At 37.4% G+C, this 22,748-nt stretch overlaps 1 protein-coding gene across 1 annotated transcript in view; it reads right to left on the reverse strand.

The window, feature by feature from the left end:
* frem1a (Fras1 related extracellular matrix 1a) overlaps positions 1-22,748 on the reverse strand; it is a 39,649-nt gene that overhangs the window by 4,089 nt on the left and 12,812 nt on the right. The window contains exons 3-28 of the mRNA XM_065288900.1: positions 20,792-20,886; positions 20,375-20,688; positions 17,927-18,123; positions 17,530-17,853; positions 17,227-17,335; positions 16,844-16,975; positions 16,401-16,745; positions 15,785-15,927; positions 15,462-15,658; positions 15,238-15,328; positions 14,794-14,961; positions 12,562-12,770; positions 12,311-12,404; positions 11,979-12,231; positions 10,768-10,950; positions 10,490-10,675; positions 10,142-10,338; positions 9,464-9,686; positions 7,747-7,891; positions 7,359-7,500; positions 6,865-7,060; positions 6,403-6,667; positions 3,221-3,638; positions 2,930-3,131; positions 361-505; positions 143-272 (exon numbers count right to left, since the gene is read on the reverse strand). Of these exons, the coding sequence (XP_065144972.1) occupies positions 143-272; positions 361-505; positions 2,930-3,131; positions 3,221-3,638; positions 6,403-6,667; positions 6,865-7,060; positions 7,359-7,500; positions 7,747-7,891; positions 9,464-9,686; positions 10,142-10,338; positions 10,490-10,675; positions 10,768-10,950; positions 11,979-12,231; positions 12,311-12,404; positions 12,562-12,770; positions 14,794-14,961; positions 15,238-15,328; positions 15,462-15,658; positions 15,785-15,927; positions 16,401-16,745; positions 16,844-16,975; positions 17,227-17,335; positions 17,530-17,853; positions 17,927-18,123; positions 20,375-20,688; positions 20,792-20,886 (5,103 nt within the window). The remainder of the gene's footprint in view (positions 1-142; positions 273-360; positions 506-2,929; positions 3,132-3,220; positions 3,639-6,402; positions 6,668-6,864; positions 7,061-7,358; positions 7,501-7,746; positions 7,892-9,463; positions 9,687-10,141; positions 10,339-10,489; positions 10,676-10,767; positions 10,951-11,978; positions 12,232-12,310; positions 12,405-12,561; positions 12,771-14,793; positions 14,962-15,237; positions 15,329-15,461; positions 15,659-15,784; positions 15,928-16,400; positions 16,746-16,843; positions 16,976-17,226; positions 17,336-17,529; positions 17,854-17,926; positions 18,124-20,374; positions 20,689-20,791; positions 20,887-22,748) is intronic.

The following is a 22,748-nucleotide window of genomic DNA, read 5'->3' on the forward strand; positions in this document are numbered from 1 at the left end:
TGAAAGGTTCTGTGAGAAACCAAAAATTATCTTTCAATAATATTGTTGTGATTGTGAAGAACCTTTCAAAAGCGCTTTTATACAATAAAATAACCTAATGCATGATTTAATGGAAATACGCGATTAAATGTGTACGCTATACCTGTACAGTCACAAAAGATGAATCTTGCACATTTCCTCTCCTCTGAATGTTTAGTGAAACTGATCCTTGGCTCTCACATACAACATAATCTCTTCTGGTCAGCTCCACGCTGGCCCAGCTGAACTCCAGTCTGCAGATAAAAATGATATTAAACATACTATTTGCTTTCAGTTTGTTGAAATATTCCTTGTAATATTTTTTGTCAGGATTGACTGTACTTGTGAGAGGGTCCAGTATTGCCCACGGCATCAGAAACCGAAAACTCCAGACTGTCAGTCAGAGCATCCACAGCTGAGTTTATAATGTAGAGGAGAATCCTCCTGTTCAGATCCCTTTGAGAGAAACGCTGTCTTACAAATTCACCTGCAGACAATGATACAGTATATTTTTCCGACTAATGAGGATGACAAAGTGTAAGGGTTAAATATTTGGGTTATGTTTCAACCCAAAATTTAATAATTTATTTGTGACCCTGTCTGTGAAATCCACCAGGGTTTGTGCAAGTTTCAGATAGATTCTTACGTAACAATCTTTTATTTTAATAATTTTTTATGGGCAATTTCAGTGCAGAAAGTACAGTGGAAGTCCTTATATGGGCACTTTAAAGGGACAGTTCATACAAAAATAAAAATTCTGTCATCATTTACTCACTCTCATGTTGTTACAAACCTGCATAAATTTCTTTGTTCTGATGAATACAAAGGAAGATATTTTGAGAAATGTTTGTAACCAAACTGTTTGTGGGCCCCCATTTACTTACATAGTATTATTTTTCTAGTATTCTATTTTTTTTTGGGGTCCACGAACTTTGTTTATCAGAACAAAGAAATTTATACAGGTTTGTAACAACATGAGAGTGAGTAAATGATGACAGAATTTTCATTTTTGAGGTGAACTATCCCTTTAACTGGAATAGCGCACGCACACACCAACCAAGAGCTGACACGAAATCAACGTCCCCAAAGAAGTGTGCTGTTATTTGTAAGGAAATTTAAACTTGTTCAGCTTTCCTATAAACCCATTATTATGAAAACAATAGGTATAGTTTGTTTATCTGGGGTAGGAGTGGAGTTGTGCGTGTGTGTTTGTTTAACGCTGGATTTCGTTAAAATGGGGCGATCCCAACCGGTCATGAGTCACAGGCGGTAAGTAAAACTGCATCAAATTTCTTTGTTTTGTTGGCAATCGGCCTGTTAGTGCAAATAAAAATGACATGAACATGTTGTGAATCATAAGTTATCCTATGTTTTCCAGAGATAGTGGGATAATGTTTTGTGTGTGTTGCTTGCTCATGACTCGGCACGCCTCGAGGGTGTCGGGTTTATTCGGAAAGAATTGATACAGCTGATCTGTCTTTTATAAATATGATAAAACTAAAGACTTTTTGCATATATAGGTAATCAAGATTAACATGAGATAAGCAGAAACAGCTTTGTTATGTGAACTTGAAACACTTTTCAAAGACTGTGTTGTATTGAATTGTGGAGTTACATCATTAAACAGTTTTTCACACTGGAAACACAGAGCTTATTTAGCTTTTTTCAATTAAAATTTGGCTGGGTGGATATCACATCACATTTTTTGTGGTGTCACAAATTGAAAACACACTTAACTCTTTCCCCGCCATTGACGAGTTATCTCGTCAATTAAGAGAAAACATTTGCATAAAAACGTGTTCCTGATTTTTTCGACATTAATCTGCAATACCGCAATTATCCACTATTTGGCGCCCATACCCAATTTATGAAAAAACTGAAGCCAAAACGTTATTTACTAATTTTAAACTCCATGTAGGTTTTGATAATCGTTCTGAATCTGATCTTTCACAAAATTCCTTCACAAAAATGCAATTATTTCAGCTTTTTGCTAAATTTTTTTTATTTTTAAGCAGAGAAAAAAATATATTAATAGGATGAAAAGTATTTTTTCCCGTTTGTTTGTTTGTTTATTTGAAAGCAGATGGACTGTTCTTTCATTTGATATTTGTATGTTTATATATTTTTAGAAGAAAATGTTCCTGGAAGGCATTTTGTGAAAATCACAAAAAATGCTGGAGGGCAACTTTTAAAAAAATGGGTGGCGGGGAATGAGTTAATATCTGACTTTAATTTTTGACACGACTTTACTCAATAAGATATCAAAGTTGTATTTTTACAAAATGCTCTTTACATTTTGTAGGATAAAAACAGTTAATCACAAAACAATTACCTTTCAAAAATATATTAGTAAATGCTAAAATTAACATGAATTAATATTAAATGCTGTATAAGTATTGTTCATTGTTAGTTTATGTATTGTTAAAGGTGCAGTGTGTAAATTTTAGCGGCATATAATGGTGATGTTGTGAATTGCAACCAACGGCTCAGTCCACTGCTCATCCCTTTCTTTTGAAACGCATAGAGAAGCTACGGTAGACGTCAGCGGACAAACATGTCATCGTCGGAGACAACTTAGTAAAAAAGTTTGTTCGTTAAGGGCTTCTGTAGAAACATGGTGGCACAAAAGGGGACCCTCGGGGTATATAGATCAAAACGTCTCATTCTAGGGTAATAAACACATTATAAAAAGGTCTTTATACACACCTGATAATATAGTTTGTATATTATTTTGCATTTCTGTCAAGAGATCCTTCTAAAAATTACACACTGCACCTTTAATGCATTAACTTATGTTAACAAATACAACCTTATTGTAAAGTGTTACCCATAATTTCATTTCAATTGACCTTGCACAATGTATAAAATCAAGTAATTTTTCTGACAAGACCTTCTCATTTTAACCTCTCACCATTGGTCGAATTCTCCAGATACCCAAAGTAAGGTGCTCTGATGATGTGGTAAATGAGACGATCGTCCGCAGTGTTTGTATCCTGTGCCTTTAGCTCTCTCGATGAAATGAACATCCCATACCGACCGTCATTCAGGGCTTCCGCTTTCCACAGAGTCTGAAGCGTTACTATCTGAGGTGCAGAGCTGTCAAGAGCTTCAATCTGTGGTAGACACACACAAGCATAATTCATGCAATCGCATAATTGTAATACACCAATTCAGTAATAAAACCAAAGCTGGTATGACTAACCTGTAGCATGAAGAAAACCGATTCGGTTTGTACTTTTCCATCCACCAGAAAGCCTCTTTCTGTGCTGTCAGATGCTATGAACTTGAAGCGATCGATCTGAGAAGCTCCACCGGAATGTTTGTATGCAACATCCAGGTCCTGAATGTTCTTCTGGGTAAAATTACTGCCAGGCACCAGTGGCTGCCCCTTCAAGAGCAGTTGGCCATACTGGGGAGGGTGAATCACTTTGTAGATCAATGCAGTGGGTGGGGTGTCAGGATCAGATAGGAATAGGGCATCAGGAGACAAAGTTATGGTGGATGCCTGAGGGACCTGCAGACCGGTGTTTTGCACGAGTGTGGGCAGAATCTTATCAGTCAACTCCACCAAGATCTCTAAAGTACCATTGCGTGTTGATTTCCCATTGTTGACCACAAACCTAGACATCATTCAGGCGTATGGACATTATTAGCATTTATGTTTCAAAACAACACGTAACAAAACATTATGGGCCAGATTTACTAACAGCTACCGCCAGCACAAACCATAATTTTGGCGTTAAATAAACGACTGTCAGGATTTACTAAAGACCGGCAGTGGATGATTAGCACTGAAAAGGTGTGGCCTGCTTATTTTTGCAATTGACCTTATTGCATGAATCTCCTTTTCAGACGCAAAATTTATGATAGAAGAATATTTAAAGGAAAACACCACCGTTTTTCAATATTTTACTATGTTCTTACCTCAGCTTAGACAAATTAATACATACCTTTTTTTTTCAATGCGTGCACTTAATCTTTGTACAGCGTGTCGTGAATGTGTTAGCATTTAGCCTAGCCCCATTCATTCCTTAGGATCCAAACAGGGATTAATTTAAAAGCCACCAAACACTTAAATTTGTTCAATATTTAAAGACTGTTACATGAGTAGTTACACGAGTAAGTATGGTTGCACAAAATAAAACCAAGCAGATAAAAAATGAGAACTATATTGTATGGGTGGAAGAGCACTTGGTTTGCAGCACTTCGACCTCAGGCGCAGTAATATTGACGGAAGTTTGAGTGAGAGGGGGAGTAGTCAGGAGTGATGATGTCACTGCGCGTCAAGGTCGAAGTGCTGCAAATTAATTGTTTTTCCCTCCATACAATATGGTTCTCACTTTTTATCCGCTTAAAAAATCGCCATGTTTTATTTTGTGCCACCATACTTACTCGTGTAACTACTCAGGTAACAGTCTTTAAAAAGGGAATAAACATGGAAGTACCTGTATTTGATGGCTTCTAAATTCATCCCTGTTTGGATCCTAAGGAATGAATGGGGCTAAGCTAAATGCTAACACATTCACAACGCGCTGTACAAAGATTAAGTGCACGCATTGAAAAAAGATAGGTGTGTAATTCATCTAAGTTGAGGTAAGAACATAGTAAAATATTGGAAAACGTGGTGTTTTCCTTTAAATTATTCACGCATCGCGATTTACTGAGGTTTGCAAAATTAGTGGTATTTGCACCATTATTTAACGCCAAAAAAGCATGTGTTGTTCAACTTTGAGCTCGAAATGGCTGCAATTTTGCTTCTCGAGGAGGCATCACAGAGATCAGAGAGTGCATGGTAAAAGAAAGAGGATTTTTTCCACAGAGATAATTTATTCGGAATGCCAGAGGAACATTACTTGCCAAGTCATGTTATTTTTAATTTGCTGAAGGAAATTAAAGAGGAGTCAATAGGAGAATTCACACAATACCAGGTGTTTCAAAACTTCTAGTAACCCTTCATTTTTTTGTCCTCTATTTGTTTTTAGTGCACTATGGCTTCGTTAGCTAGGATTTCACACCTTGCATTTTCAGCTTTGATGTCCGTGGTGCTGAACTCAAGCGCATTAGGCGTTAGTAGATCACCCTCACCTGAGAAACATCAGCTCTGCTTATTTGCGACGTTAAAGGATAATTCCGGTATTTAACACTTTGAGTCTCATTTCTGGTTTGTTTTGGATGAACTACAGTGATGGACACTGAAATTTTGACAATGGGTCGTGTCTTGACTTTTTGACTCGTTTAGAAGCATCTCTTAACTGCTTCAGAATGGAAGTCAATGACCATGCACAAACATGTCATTAAAACAACACTTAACGTTCATTTCACCGAGTGGTTCGTGGTGTTCGTTGATGATTAAAAACAAATATATTGGCGCAATGTTTGATTTCAATCCGTGTTATTTGCTATAGTGGAACAATTTTTTCAGATACCTCACAACCGCGTATATACTTCCGCTCTATATTTGAGTCTGAAGCGTTAGCACACTCCCGACCACTTGATGGCGACAACCACTTTGCCATACAAGTACGCTCGGTGTCTAGCGTATAGACAGTCACAATCGAGCTCAACCTCAAACCTAAGGCTGGTCACTGAGCCATCAAATATGGGAAAAATTTCTTCTGAGAGAAACCGAGCGAAAAAACTACAACCACATGTAAACAGAACCCTTTTCTGTTTCCGGCGGCGGAGTGATATATCAGCGAGCAATGAGTCTTCCAAGAGAAGTCAATGGAATTTTACAAAATGCCAAATAAAACACGACAGAAACTGTATTTCGCTACACAACTTGTTTTTCATCATCAACGAACACCACAAACCACTCGGTGAGTAGAACAGTTTTGAAAATGAACGTTAAGTGTTGTTTTAATGACATGTTTGTGCATGGTCATTGACTTCCATTCTGAAGCAGTCAAGAGACGCTTCTAAACGAGTCAAAAAGTCAAGACACGACCCATTGTCAAAATGTCATTGTCCATCACTGTAGTTCATCCAAAACAAACCAGAAATGAGACTCAAAGTGTTAAATACCAGAATTATCCTTTAACTAATTTGCGCTGCTTTTAGTAGATAGCGTTGATCCATATGAAAATGAGATGTTGCGCCTGTGTTATTTAATTTGTGTGTTTGTAGTAAATTATATGCAGATATTACCACTGCCATCATCGCTTTTTCAGCTAATTTGCCCCATTTAGTAAATATGGCCCTTTTTGTTATCATACTGGTAGTCTATAAAAAAAACTTATAATAGTCACAGATGCACTGGAATTAGATGACAAAGGCTAATCATAAAATGTGCGGGTCATGATTCAACCCATAAATAAAATGTAATTTTTGAACAAAAAAAATGTGAAAAAGTTATAATAATAAATGTAGTCAAAATGTACTTACTGCAGTTTCTCTTTTGGTGAATCTGCTCTGTTGTCGTGTACGTAACACACCAGGTTCGCTGCTACATCCAGCTGACTGAAGGATTGAATTTGCACACCGGTATGTTTAATGTACTCTACATGACCATGTGCTGGAGGTACAGTGATGACATAGAGAAGTTCCTCTGGCTTATCAGTGCCGTCTACTGCCAGCAGCACATCTGTGGTGAGGATCACGCGCTCCCCGCGACTCGTTTTCACAGGCCTCATGAATAATACTATGTCTCCTGGAAAGAAATCAATGAAAGTTGCTACATCGCCGTTACATTTAGAATCATTTAATAAATTATTATTACAGCCGTCAGGCCCCAAGGTGGATTGTGGGATTGAAGTGATTCAGAGAAAGTGTTGAGGGTTAAAATTCATTTTTATGCAAATTACAAACTAAAAGCAATATGAACCACTGACTGAAGTGTCCACCCACCTTTCTCTACTTCTTTGACATTAATGTGAAAGTGCTGAGCGGGAGAGCGGTTTTTGCCGTCCATCAGATAGAAGACAAAAAAGTCAGTAGTCCGAGCCCCAGGCTGACCGGTGTGAAGATAACGCAACAGATTCATATCCAAAACCTCTTGAGAACAATTCTTTCCTGCCGATATATCCATCCATTCTGTGTTTACCTATATAACAGCAATCGACAAGTATGGCGGCAAGGTATTTTGTTATAAGGGAGTTGTACAAAAACGCACACTTGTCTAAAAAATGCATGAATGACACCCCACCCCTTACACCAACCCAGTGTCATAGGGCGAAAGCAGATCATAGTAATTCATACCAATTACCCACCTCATAAAATCCCTAGACAGCAAACAACTCCAGGCTGGAACCGCACCGGAGCTGCTGACTTTATCCAAAGCAACTTTTTAACTTTTTTGCCTGGGAAACCCATCATTTTCTATATGAATATTTCACACTGACCTTAATCTGAATGACACCATGATTGGGTAGACTCTCAAACACATAGATGATGTCACAGGGGGGCGTGTCTTTGTCTTGTGCACTGAGCACAGCACTGGAGATAAGTCTAGATTCTCCAGGCTCCATCTGAATCCCAGTGTTCCTGAGAAATCAAGGCAGAACCACAGATTGATTTCTACTTTAAGCTTCCACACGTTGTACATTAACAGTACATGCGATTTATTCTAGGATTAAATTAAGGTTTTGGGATAAATTAAGGGTTAAGGTTGTGTTTAGGGTTATGGCTAGGGTTTAGCATCGTGACCTATAAGTGTTTTAGCTAAACAAATGTCAAATGAATTGATCCTAATGAATAATTTTCATACTGTATGTGGCATAGTGCAGTTACCGTATAATATATGGCTTCTCATCATTGACCGGCAGTATTTTCACCTGCACACTTTTCTGAAGCTTGTGTTTTCCATCAGAGAGCTGAATGATGAAGTTATCCTGCTCACTTTCTGAATCATCATGCATGTACATCAGAGTCATTCCTGAGAGGGGAACAATGTAACTTTAATATATCTGATACGCGTTACGCATATTATTAATCCAGAGGTTACATATAATACTCCTTAAAATACATAGTTTTGACATTGTAGGTTGTATTTAAACATTACACTCTAAAAAATGCTGGGATGTTTTCAACCCAGCACTGGGTCAAAAAGGGACAAACCCAACTGTTGAGTTAAATTAACCCAAGAAAGCAAGAAAATGTTTCTATTTGACCCAACAGTCGGTTAAAACAACCCATCATAGATTAAATTGCAACCCAAAGGGTTGGCTTAGTCCCTTTTTGACCCAACATTGGGTTGAAAAGAACCCAGCATTTTTTTAAAGTGTACTAATAAAAAGAAATTGTTTATACAAATTTCAGTACATTGGAATAAAATTGTTAACTTTCAGAAAAATAGGTACAAAAGCTGTCACTAGGGCAGTTCCGATTCAAAGCATACTTTTGTGCCTAAAGAGTCCATATTAAAGGTGCAAAAGAGGATGTTTGTATTTTTGCAATATTACTTGAAACTGTCTTAACTAAATGATAAAAGACTATTTATTAGCTGCACTGAAAGTAATAATATTAATATACGTCATCTGTGCACAAGATAGGGCCTTAAAAACATCAGCCAATTGCTCATGCGGTCATCGCATAAGCGATTGGCACTCTGGCTTGTCAATCACTGCCATTACGATCCTTGTGAGAGACGTGCGCGCTCCAGTAACTAAACACAGGCGACGCATGCGCATAGCGCATGAAACTCCCTCTTAAGTTTCGTTTTGTTTTCATTGTCGATCCTGCTTTCCTCCTCGAATTTGCACCACGGTAGAGAAGAAACTCGAAGGAGGACGCAAGAGAAAGACTTCTTTAAGCCGCTGTGAATAGAAGAAAATTGTCAGAAGAACATAATGTAAACAGAGTCGTTATTGGAGAAACATTTCAACGCTGGAGAGCAATGAAGGAACAGAGAGGTGTCAAGACAGACGCGCAGTTCGCAAAATTCTTCCCGACAGGTAACAGTGATTATTCTTTCTTTGGGGAATAATTATTGTTGTACTGTTATTCAAGTATATTGACGTTGTTCTTGTACTGTAGTTGTAAGGCAGTGACCAGTCTGCTACATGCTAGTTGAAATGGGAGTAGCGTAGACTGATCTAACGTTTTAACGTCTTATTTGTTTATTATCATCATTTCACAGAATGAATCCACTGACGCGAGTCACGCGACACAGCATATGCCGGTGTTAAACAAACACTCGTGTTCAAATATTCGTGCACGAGTTTTGGAAGGCGTTCCCTAGAAACGAGCCGTGAAGGAGGGAGGCTGTTCTTACGCATGCGCTCATTTAAAAAACTCAGTAACCATTTTTGGATTCTCAGTCGGCGAAAAACATCCTCTTTTGCGCCTTTAATACCTCAAAGGTACATATTGGTACCAAATGTATACCTAAATGGTAAATATAAGGACCTTTTTTGCCCCAGTGACTGCTTTTGTACTTGTTTTTCTGAGAATGTGCAGATCATAAAATTGAGATTCAGAAAAACTAAAGCTTTAAAACATTCAGTACCGCTCCTGAGATCATCCATGGTGAAGTGTTCAATTGGTATCTCAGATCCACGCTTGTTTACGAGCCTCTTCTGAAACGTCACGTCATTTCCATGTGGTGCACCCATGATGGATCCGTGTTGGGGTTGCTGGATAACACTGAATGTTAAGCGGTCTCTAGGAATGTCGAGATCCTCTGCATTGATTACAGATGGGTCCAATGCTGTCATGCCTCCTTCTCTAACCTAGAGATAAAAGTGAGTTGTCATTACACATATAAAAATGTAAAGACCAATGCTACCAATCTACAATATGTTATATCCATATTTTTAAAACGGCACTTTAAAATGCTTGATTGTGATTGGCCAGTTGCGACAATTCAAGCCTGAAACTAATAACACACACCTGCAAATAATTTTGACAGGTACAGTTTCATATTACACAAAACTAAAATATAAATATGCTTGCACAGCAAAAAAAAAAGTGAAAACCACATGACTGTAACGTCATTGGTTAACAACTGTATAAAGATGAGAGATATAAATAAGGATAGTTACTGTAGATTATCTGCAGACATCACATGATGTTTGATGTTTTGAGCAATAGGTTTTTTTATTGTAAATAATATTTAATAATGTCTTTATTACTTTTTTGCCTATTCAGTAAGTCACATCACATCAAGCATGTTTGTTTAACTGACCGTGATGTTTCTAGCCATGAAGTCTGGGGTCTCATCATTGGTTGGATTGATGATGATGTAAAAAGATACTAAGGATGACTGTTGTTTTCCATCCGACACACGCAGCATAAACTGGTCAGTGGTGGGCTCCATTCTTTGGTGTTTAAACTGGACATAGTTAATGTGCCCATTCAACACATCCCTATAAGTAAAAGAAGCTAAAAGACAAATAAAGATCATGTGTGTATTGCAGTACTTCACATTCACATATTGCATTTGACAATTAAGAAAACCGAGACTTATAATACATCTTAAGCATAATATTGTGTCCTTTAAGTGTGATAAAAACTATGACAGCATTACACTGACCAATACTGATTCCCATGTTGCTCTTTTCAAAGCCTGGACTGGGAAGAACGTTCTCAATGTATCCAAACTGTGGAGGAGCGATCACGATGATGTCCAAATCTTCCGGAGGTGTGTCCTGGTCTGCAACTTTCAGATGGGTCTCTGTGATGGAAGCCGACCCAGCCTCGTCCACTTTAAATACCTGTCCTGATGTGAAACCAGAAGATACTGTCAATAATCACAGGTAACAAATAGCTATTTGCAGATCTAAATAATGTAATAACATGGGTGTCCATTACCAATATCAATAGATGGTGGTTGGTTGTTCACAGGATAAACAGTAACATTAAGGTCATAGAGGGGCAGGGGTTTCTGCACTTTAGGTGTTCGTCTGCTATCCCCACAAAAGGAAGGATCCGACTCTCCATCGGAGATCACAAACGTAATGATGTCATGACGGGGTTGTAGCCCAATCTCTTGTCCTTGAGTGCATAACAAACATACATTTATATTGCATACGTTTATATTTTGGAAATATCATCATGTAAAAAACATCATAACATCAATGTACTTAAATGAAAAAGCAAATTATAAACCTTAAAGGAATATTCAATTTTCTTAAAAGAAAAATCCAGATAATTTACTCACCACCATGTCATCCAAAATGTTGTCTTTCTTTGTTCAGTCGAGAAGAAATTATGTTTTTTGAGGAAAACATTGCAGGATTTTTCTCATTTTAATGGACTTTAATAGAGCCCAACATTTAATACTTAACAGTTTTTTTCAACTGAGTTTCAAAGGACTATAAACGATCCCAAACAACGCACAAGGATCTTATCTAGCAAAACGATTGTCATTTTTGACAAGAAAAATAAAAATATGCCTTTTTAAACCACAACTTCTCGTCTAGATCCGGTCGTGATGCGCCAGCGTGACCCCACGCAATACGTCATGACGTCAAGAGGTCACAGAGGACGAACGCGAAACTACGCCCCAGTGTTTACAAGTGTTGAGAAAGAGGACCGTTCCGACGTTGTTGTATGTCGAATGATACTAATTAAAGTCTTTGTGTCAGTTTATTGTTTACAATGGTCCGCAAATGTGCGTTTCATATATGTAACACGTGACCTCCCTACGTCACTACGCATTTACGTTAGGTCACGCAGGAACGGACCTAGACAAGAAGTTGTGGTTTAAAAGTGCTTTTTTTTTTTTCTTGTCAAAAATGACAATCGTTTTGCTAGATAAGACCCTTATGCCTCGTTTGGGATCATTTAGAGTCCTTTGAAACTCCATTGAAAAAAACTGTTAGGTGTTGAATTAAGTATTAAATGTTGGGCTCTATTAAAGTCCATTAAAATGATAAAAATCCTGCAATGTTTTCCTAAAAAAACATAATTTCTTCTCGACTGAACAAAGAAAGACATCAAAATTTTGGATGACATGGTGGTGAGTAAATTATCTGGATTTTTTTTAAGAAAATTGAATATGCCTTTAAGTTTTGTATTACCTGTGTGCCTATAGGAAATGACACCAGCAGTTACATCAGCTTGACTGAAGCGATCCACAATGATGCCGTTTCTTTGAACAACCCCATAATAAGGTTGGCGGCCGATCATATAGATCAATGTGCTGTCATCACTGTCCAGATCTGTGGCACATATGTACTCTATAGTGATGACCACTTCTTGTCCCTCTGCACAGGCTATAACGGGTTTTAAACCTGGTACTAAAACCGGTACCTCGTCGTTGACTGGTGTCACCTGTCAAAGTAAGTGGACCTGTCAGACTTCTGTTACGATAAAACGTCTTGCAAACTAACTTAAACAAAATCATCAATACCTTGACAGGTAGCACAAACTCAACAGTATTTATTCCATCAGTGGCGATGAATTGAACATCATCTCGTTCTGTCTCAGAGTTATCATGGTGATACCTGTTAAACAAATATACTATATATAAAACACAGAACAAAACGAAAGCGTTTCAAGTGTTTCCAACAAACCCAAAACACAAACTATCCTAACAAAGTGAATTTCTGAACGTATTTTGGTACTCTAGTGGACAGTACAATATGAGGAACCACATCTGACCTAACTTTTAGGCTTCTCAGATCCCTCATTGTGAATGTTTGGCTTAGGCTTATGGGTTTTCCGTCTAGAGAAATATTTCCATGCTGAGGTTTCCTTTTTAGTTTCACATGCAGAGAGTCCTCGAGCGAGTCCTGGTCAGTTAGATGCAGGTGCTCTGCATTCACCCAGGACTCTCCTCCCTCATCCACCGTTAATGGATTCACATGCACCTAAAGATGACAATAAACACTTCATCATAGAATACATAAATCTAGAAATGATGGTTGAAGTCAAAACTGGAGTGGTCTCTTAATTTTTTCCGCGGCTGTATAAAGCACCTCTGTAGAACCATAAGTGCTGCTAAAGCCTACCCAGTCTCACAAAGTTTCGTGATATAGTCGCGTATTTTTTTTATTCATTTTTCGTGATATTATCATGAATTTCCGCGTTTTTTTTGTGATCGTATAACGAATTCCTGCTTTTGTGTGATTATTACGTATTGGTTACTCAACTGCTTTTTCCTATTTTCAAACCATTGTCGCTTCGGTTTAGATCTGGTGCTTGCATTAGAATGTCACTTTATACATTGGTTTATACTATTTTTCTGATTTATTTTTTTATATGTCGCCTGGCGTTAGGGTTAGAGTTGGGTTTGGGTAGGGATGTCATTTTATGTAAATCTAAACCTAAACTGAAGCGACAATGGTAAGAAAATAGGACAAAACAGTTGAGAAACCAATACGTGATAATCACACGAAAACAGGAATTCGTTATACGGTCACGAAAAAACGTGACTATATAACGAAATTTCGTGAGACTGGGCTGGCTAAAGCATGACTATAGCACAGGTGCTACACAGGTTCTACATTGGTGATGTTAGATTACAAGCCAGTGAACCACTTTTAGTGCTATTTAGCAGTGGTGGCTGGTGACTTCTTTGTTTGAGGGCGCTTGATGCGAAGTTCGTCACAACATGTATGTAGCCCGTCATGTGTGTGGTTCGTAATTTCAAAATATGTGTTCTGTGCATCGAGAGATCCTATGTGCATCATGTGTCTTGTCAAAAAAAATCCCTGCTACAGACGCATCTAAAGGGTTTATGATAAGAGACGTTCGCGTTTGACAGATACTCGCATAATCTCATGCGTAATCAGAGTTTAGTGTTAAGGGAGTGTCTTGCGTGTATTTTGTGAACGTGAGCGTCTCTTTTATCATAAACGGTTTTAACGTGTGTGCAGCAGGCACTTATTTCGACAAAACACGTGATGCACATGGTTTACATGACGCAACAAACAGATATTTTGAAAACACGACCAAACACAAATGACACTCCGAACACATATTTTGAATTTGCGCCCCTCGGATGAGCAGTCACGAGCCGCTACTGCTATTTAGGACCTTTTTTTTTTTGATCGTACAATGTATTTTTTGTGTCAAAATCATTACGATATTAAGATAATGTTCCATGAAGATAGTTTGTTCACTTCCTACCATAAATATAGCAAAAATGTACTTCATTTGGACAACTTTAAAGGTGATTTTCTCTATGCTTTCTTTTTTTTTTGGCACCCTTAGATTCCAGATTTTCAAATAGTTGCATCTTGGCCAAATATCCTAACATACCATACATCAATGGAAAGCTGCAGCTTCCAGGTGATGTATAAATTTCAAATTTAAAAATTTACCCTTATGACTGGTTTTGTGGTCCAGGGTCAAAAGTTTACTAAACAAACCTTTGAACCCTAATCACTGTTAATATTGGATTAACTCATTGCCCACCAGCCTCTTTTTTTTTTTTTAAAGTTGCCCGCCAGCATTTTTTGTGATTTTCACAAAAGTTTCACAAAATGCCTTCCAGGAAAATGTTCTTCTAAAAATATATAAACATACAAATATATAAAATGAAAGAACAGACCCTCTGCTTTCAAACAAACAAACAATAAACAAACAAACAAAATGGGGAAAAACGTTTCATCCCATCTATATTTTTCTTAAAAAATATATATATTTTTTCTTTTTTGCAAAAAGCTGAAATAATTGCATTTTTGTGAAGGAATTTTGTTAGAGATCAGATTCAAAACGATTATCAAAACATACACAGAGTGTAAAATTAATAACAAAATTTTTGCTTCAGTTTTTTTTAAATTGGGTAAGTGCGGCATTACACATAACCATATAAACTCATCAGGAACACGTCTTTTTTTCCAGATAACTCGTAATTTGCGGGGAAAGAGTTAAGTAGATGGTGTGTACCTCTGGTGCCAGGTTGTCCACTGGCAGAACTGTTATGTTGAAGCAAATTCCAGTAGTCGTCCTGCCTTGTTGATTGGAAACTGACAGGACAAACTGGATATGCCGACTGTAGGGTCCAATGTCCAGAATGGGGGGCATATAAGCAACTTTCATGTGGTTGACTGCATGCTGCATGCATAGAAAGATGTTAGACAGGGTTTATTCAGTCTCCTCATAAAAATTATATCTATATAAATATTGACAATATATTTTAATCCATGTTTTTATGCTATTTTAAACCAATGCATGGGTTTGTCTTTTTTTATCCAACCATGGTGACAACCCAGCATTTACAGTTTTCACTGCATAAATAAAATATGTAAAAAGCAGGAAGAATATTTTTTTCTGTGCTTTGGCTAACAATACAGTAAACTGTATATATGATGTGTGTATGAGAGTATTTACCTGGGTGAAAAGTCTTAACACTGGTGCATTGGGGTCTTTTTGAAATTTTGGGATACTGTCAACCAGAAATAACCTTCCTGCATCAGGCTCTCTGTAAAGTAAGACTTTTGTATTCAAAATCATCATATATTCTCTTGACTTCCAAAAGTCACGTCAGTGTATGTGCTCTTCTGTGAACTCTACAGTCGTCTTATGAGATTGTAAGGAACAGTTGAATTTTGTACCCATAGGTGGTGCTGTAGAAGGGTGGAGTGGTGATGGTGTATGTGAGCTCACTCTCTGGTGACTCCAAGTCAATGAAATGTAACTGCTGTTTGGTCAAGTAAATGACATCGGTCTCATTGACAACCAGGTGCCTTGTCACACCCGGTGCTTCTTGTGGAGGTTGATCAGGGACTGGTTGAATTTGGATCACGATAACCTAAAATATTACCAGATTGATAAATAATCCCCCAAAAATTCCATTTTGGAAGTATCACATTTGAATTATTATTATTATTTAGATTTATAAGCAAACTTTATTGAATAAGAGAAATGCAGAAAGTACCTGAGGTTCTGAAAGGTTAGGAGGATCATGAAAATCAGACAACACCACCTCAAAAGAGTCCTCAAAGACCTCATGCCCTGAGTGCCGATAATAGATGATAGAATGGAAGAGGTCTTTCTGAAGAAAACGGGCCACAGGGTAACCTGTGCAAAGAAGACAATCTCAACTATAAATGGGTAATATTTTTCATATTGAAACCTTCAATAATATTGACTGTTGAATGCAGACTTGAATCATCTGAGCTCAGTTTGTGACATTGTTGAGATCTCTTCTGAAACTCCAACTTAATAGAGACATTTGTGAGATTTGGGGGTGTTTTTCACAGCAGGAATAAGTTAAAGGTGCATTGTGTAACTTTTATAAGGATCTCTTGATAAAAATGCAATATAATATACATAACTATATTATCAGTCGTGTATATCAACCTTACAATATGAACTTTATTTGTTTTTATTACCTTTGAATAAGCCGTTTTTATATACATATACACCGCAGGTCCCCTTACATGCAAGTCGCCATTTGGCGCCGTCATGTTTCTACAGTATGTGTTTGCATAGCACTTTTGCAATTTGAATGATAGACCTAAAGCTATAATAAAAATGCAGTCTTTTTTCACCTGTAATTCCAGGACCAGGCATCTTCATGATCTCCCCTGCCTGAGGAGGTCTGGTGATGTTGAACATAATATATTCATCACTGGAGTCCATATCACAGGCTTGTAAAATAGATCCTCTGAGAAGAGCCGTCTGACCTTCAGAAAGCTCTAGCACCATATTTGTTATAAGAAAAGGTGGGCTGTCGTCTTTGGGCAAGATGTTAATAGGAAACTTGTGTCTAGTTTGATGCAAGCCATCAGTAATTCTGAAAACTACATAGTCTTTAGTAGTGTCACTGTCATCGTGGTGGTAGCATACCACACCTTCCTTAATATCATTTACGGTGAACATGAAGCCTTTTCCGCCTACGAACAAAACAGAATGGAAGTGAAACTGTTTGGGAAGTTGTGACGGTATAATTATTGGATATAATTGATTAAAAGAGATAAAATATATAGTAAACCTCGAACAGAAAGCCTCCCGTGTTGAAGGCCGTCCACGGTGATGATTTTTACAGATTTCAGGTTGTCGTTGTCAACTATCTGCAATTGATCCCATGTGATGGGACGGGACTGACCTTCCAACAGACTGAGACCTAATTAATATCACAGAGGAACAATCAGTTAATATGCTTTCGCCAAGATATGTTTTAGTGTCTTATTCTTATAGTATTTCCTATAGATCAACTGGTAGAGCATTGCACTAGCAGCGTTGTGGGTTCGATCCAGGAAACACACATACTGATAAAATGTATAGCTTAAATGCTTTTTGATAAAAGCATCTGCCAACTGGATAAATGTTATGTACTATTTGTTGTGTATATGTAAAATGGTGCACATTACATACCCATGTTCCAGGACACTCGTGGTGCATTGGTATCAGCTGTCCTGATGGAGATGTGTATCATCACAGGCTGACTTTTCTCAAAGTAGAAATCGTGCACTTCAAACTCCACCTAGAAAAAAATAAACAGTAATTGACTTCATTATATAGTTCAATAACAAAAGAATAAACAAAGATGTAGCTTGAAACTAAAAGGCATTAGGAGAAAGAGATTTGTTGTGATGTGATGTGTTGAATAAGAGCAAAAAAGTTTTGGTTTAAGCCATTAGCATGTTACTATATTAAAGCTAAATGACTAGAATGTACCTCGTAGTTCCTACGTTGTATGTGGCTGCAGTTTGGTGGCTGGTAACCGATCAGCATATCATTGAGATCCATCCAGGTGAAGGAGGAGATGGGTTTGGTGTGATCGGAGAGATGAGTAATGAAGCCCTCAGTAGGAGATTTAGTGATGTTGAACACCAGCCTCTGCTTGGGAGTCTCATCGTCTTCTGCATCCAGGGTTGCCGTGGAAAGTGGAGTCAAGATGAATTGATCCACCTCCAAGATGAACATCGACATGAAGGCAGGCTTGGGTGGCTGATTGGTCACAGCATCTTTAATAGTTACTGGGATCCAGGCCTGCTCAGACTGGATAGGAAAATAGGCAGAATATGAGACAAAAATCATTGTTTCAATCTGCAGAGAATTCTAGGATTTATACCTGGATTACGCTTCTGCTTCTAGTGTCTGTGAGGTCCAGTCTAATGGCAATGTAGTCAATATCTGGAGACGGTGGGTCAGTGTGATGGTATCGAATGCCCATCGTGAGGAAATCACTGCAGGGCACTTTAGTGATTTTTAACAGTTTCAGTCCCTTCAGACAGTCATCACTCTTACAATGTGCTCTGGCTTTATTATCTGCCAACAAAACAGTAAAAGTGTTATGTTATCAATATTAAATAACCAAACTGGTGGTTAACTAGTGGTTAATTTTGTATAGATATTGTAATATATTCAGTTTTCACACATACCCGAAGGGTCTGCGTACAGTGTGCATAATGTAAATTTTGTCATCGAAATGGTATGAGAGCACTGTACACGCATACTTTGTATGCATAGATCGCACATGCATGGGTATGTAGTATAGGCCAGGAGAGAAATTGCATTTTGTTACAATGCGCATGTGTTGAATATCTGTGTCCATGTGCGAGTAAACTATGCTTTGCAAGGCTGTGCGTTTTTACACTTAAAAAACGAGCTATATACTCCAAGCTTTAAATTGAATAAATTTAAATAAAAGTGAATACATCAAATATGAAAATGCCAAAAAATAAATAGGCTTCAGCTTTTTAAATTGCCATAATTTTATCATTTTATATCTTATATTTCACATATAAAAACATGCTTCGGTATACTTTAGTATTTACTGTAGTAAGCTGTAGGTAAATGTCTGGATACTGTAGTGTTTTGAACTTGACCATAGTAAACATCAAAGAATACTACAGTATTTACTACAGTTTATTGGTTCACTATAGCTAATACTACAGAATACCATAATGTACATTAACAAAGTAAATACTTAACTATACTACAGTATTTTCCCATGTGGGATAACATAGGTCAGCTCCTCATTTTATATACTTTAGGTTTATATACAGCAGTGGTTCTCAAACTTTTTTCGGTGTGCAGCCCCACCTTTTATACGGTGCATCCCTACATAGCCCCCCTAATGAAAATGTATGACATAAAACATTTCAAAACTTTATATTTAAATTAAACAAAACATATTAAATTATACAATGTAGTGCTGTTGGTTAGTATAGCCTTATTTTTCGGAAATGTCATGATTATTTCATTTTTTTTATAAAATGTCATAAAACTGGGGCCCCTCTGGCCCCATCTCAGGGCCCCCGGGCCCCCAGTTTGAAAACCACTGATAAACAGCAAAGCAATTTGTGTTTTTCTTCATTGAAAATTGCTGCTACTAAAACAGTATATGATCGATTAAAATATTTAGCAATATTTGAGATTAATTTTGAGAGTAAGTTCTGGGGATACCTTTAATCCAGCCCAGTCTCATGAAATAACATACCTATAGTAATGTAATATTTTTATTCTTTTTCGTGAATTTTCTGTTTATGTCATTTTCACGTATTGGTTACTTAACTGTTTTGTCCTATTTTCATACCATCATCGCTTCGGTTTAGGGTTAGATTAACATAAAATGTGACATTCCCAAAACTAACCCTAACGCCAGGCGACAATGGTTTAAAAATCAGAAAATATAAAAGTTAATCAGAAAAAATAGTATAAACTAGGGATGCTAAACAATTAATCGCGATTAATCGTTAGCAGAATAAAAGTTTTTGTTTACATCACATATGTGTGTAAGCTGTGTATAATAAATATGTATATATATAAATATGAACACATTCATGTATAATTTTAAGAAAAAAAATGTATATATTAAGTATTTATATTTATATATAATATAAATTATACATAAATATACAAATGTATATACACATGTAAACATTTCTAAAACATATACATGCATGTGTGTACATTTATTTATACAAAGTTATTATACACAGTTCACACACATATATGATGTAAACAAAAACTTTTATTCTGCTATAGATTAATCGTGATTAATCGTTAAGCATCCCTAGTATAAACCAATACTTAAAGTGACATCCTAACGCAAACACCAAATCTAACCCTAATCCAAAGGACAATGGATTAAAAAAAATAAGAAAAAGCAGTTGAGTAACCAATACGTGACAATGAAACATAAACAAAAATTCGTGACGTGATCACGAAAAAATGCGGAAATTCATGACAATATCACGAAAAAGAATAAAGAAATTACGTGACTATAGGTACATAATTTCGTGAGACTGGTTAGCTTTATTTATACTCTTGAGTTACTTGAGTATTACTTTTTTAATACCCTTAAACACATTTGTACACCCTCCGACTGGATGTGTTTGGTAAATTAAACAACAATTCAACACATACATAACTCTCTGTTAATGTCAGAGACAGCAGACGACTCCGCGCCAGATCTGAACCAGATCCGCACCACAGCTGCTGACTTTGGTGTGGACATAACACAGAGTCGTCTACTGTCTAGAAACGCTTGTATACATTGTTTCTTATGTTTTACCCAGCTGTCTCCGTAAAGGAACAAAGCTGTCAGGTTCATCTCCTCTTGGTCCGTCTGATATCTCCGGCACTCCTGTGACCAGCTGACCATGACCAGGTAGATGTGTATCCAGTGTCGTCACATGAACTGTGCACTCAATATTATGTCGATGTTCGTAGTGAAAGGACACGGTGTTACCATCCAGAACATTGGAGAGGCCGTAGAACTCCGGTACCTCGAGGTTCTGCGGTCCCAACTTAATCACATTACAGTCAGGCTCCGTAATTTCAACGTGCAAATTGAAGACCTCAGTGTAGGTTTCTGTCTCTGTAAATCTAAACGACAAATCGTTTCAGTGCACACATCTGTGAACGACAATGTATTGCATCACTTTGTTCGTACAATATCTACATTTGCAATAGAATGAAAGAAACATACTTGTACAGACGAAGTTTAACAATATCCTCTTTTAAAATCGGACATCCGTTATGAGTGTATTTCACCTCGTCGGTCAAAAAGTGGCAGTCGAAAACCTGTCAGATGTAAAAAAGATAACTAAGTTGTTGTAGCTGTTGGAAAGTAATGCTGATCCATAATCATGTAAAAAGTGGCGTTTTCTAATATATCCGACTATTCGTAATGAATCATATAAAAACATATAACTATTAGAAAATAGACCCTTAAAACAGGGTCAAAGGGGTAAAAGCAAATTGTACAAAAATTTACGAATTAGTATAGTATTAGTATGGCGCAATACGTACGAATTGCTCAGACAAGGAAAAGCTCAGTGTTATGGTACGGCTTGGTACCCTTCATCTTGCACTGCTCTTTAATGAGGGTCACGGTTACCACCTAAAACAGATGTTTCACATGTAATGACCTCAGTTCCATCCTAGACCTGAGGTGGAACTCATCTGAACGCGTTTCAGATTGATGACTAGCAGACATGCGCCAGATCTGTCAAAGGTTATCATTTTGGCACAGCAGTCAGTGTGTTAATGACAGGCCTTGCTCTGACTTTAAAGTATTACACAAGTGTCTACAAACAGTCTAAGTGACCAAGAGTTAAAAGCCAAAATTTGTTTGATTTGTAAGCCAAGCATCAGTATTGCTGTTGACTTACCCTAAGAACGGTCATTTCCCCTTTAAAGGAGACATTTCACAAGACTTTTTTAAGATGTCAAATAAATCTTTGGTGTCCCCAGAGAACGTATGTGAAGTTTTAGCTCAAAATACCATATAGATAATTTATTATAAGATGTTAAAATTGCCACTTTTTATGTGTGAGCAAAAATGTGCCATTTGGGGTGTGTCCCTCAAAATGCAAACTAGTTGATCTCGGCACTAAATGGCAGTGCCGTGGTTGGATAGGGTGGTATTATCCCCTTCTGACATCACAGGGGGAGCCAAATTTCAATGACCTATTTTTTTCACATGCTTGCAGAGAATGGTTTACCAAAACTACGTTACTGGGTTGATCCTTTTCACATTTTCTAGGTTGATAGAAGCACTGGAGTAGGGATGGGCACGAGTACTCGATTGCGGCATCGATGATCGATCACGAAAACGATGATCATGTGGGTTTATTTATTTATTTATTGTGGATATGGCGGCATTTGGATGTCAGCGTTACAAGCGCATGTGGAAACTGGGTCTGGAGATGCGTGTTTGACGTCGTGTCGAGCTACGCAGACCGGGGTTTGACATCAGAAACATTACCATGCATGAGTCAAAAACAAACAGATAATTCCGCGCACCCGCGCTGCAGCAACCCGCCGATCCCGTGAAGCCGACCACACCTCACATCACTGAGGCACTATGGTTTAAAAGGATGCCGTGATTTTCGGAAATACAGTCAGGTGCAAAATGTACAGCACCGTCAAAAGTTCAATGGGTTATCATCTCATATGTAAACATAACATGTCAAGAAGAGATAGGCTACCAGAGAGCCATACGAGCATTAACATTACATCTTGACTGAGAACAGGTAAGGGGACGAAACGCGACACAGCTAATCGCTAAAATGATAGCAATAGACTTAAAGCTGGTTAATGTTATGAAGCTTGTGCTTTGACTGGACGTGTTTCAAAGCGTGCTGTTTATGGTGCACATCTACAAAGGGAGTAAAACTTTCTGTACATAACTTAGTTGAAAACTTAGTTGAAGTCTTGCATTTTATGCAGATAGATGCACGTTGTACATTTATGTTGTATAAAGACTTAATATTATTATGAAGAGCGTGTCATATATAAAGCGCATCAGTTTGTGTTTATTAATCCTTTAGTTTCACTTCATCACGCAGCTTTTCCTGTAAGAGGTTTCTGTTAAAAACATTTAATTCATTAATAATCTAGTATGTGTTCATTGTTCTGTCATAGTTTCTTCAAAATTAAGT

The sequence above is a fragment of the Paramisgurnus dabryanus genome, chromosome 2, assembly GCF_030506205.2.
Source record: "Paramisgurnus dabryanus chromosome 2, PD_genome_1.1, whole genome shotgun sequence".
NCBI classification, from domain to species: Eukaryota; Metazoa; Chordata; class Actinopteri; order Cypriniformes; family Cobitidae; genus Paramisgurnus; species Paramisgurnus dabryanus.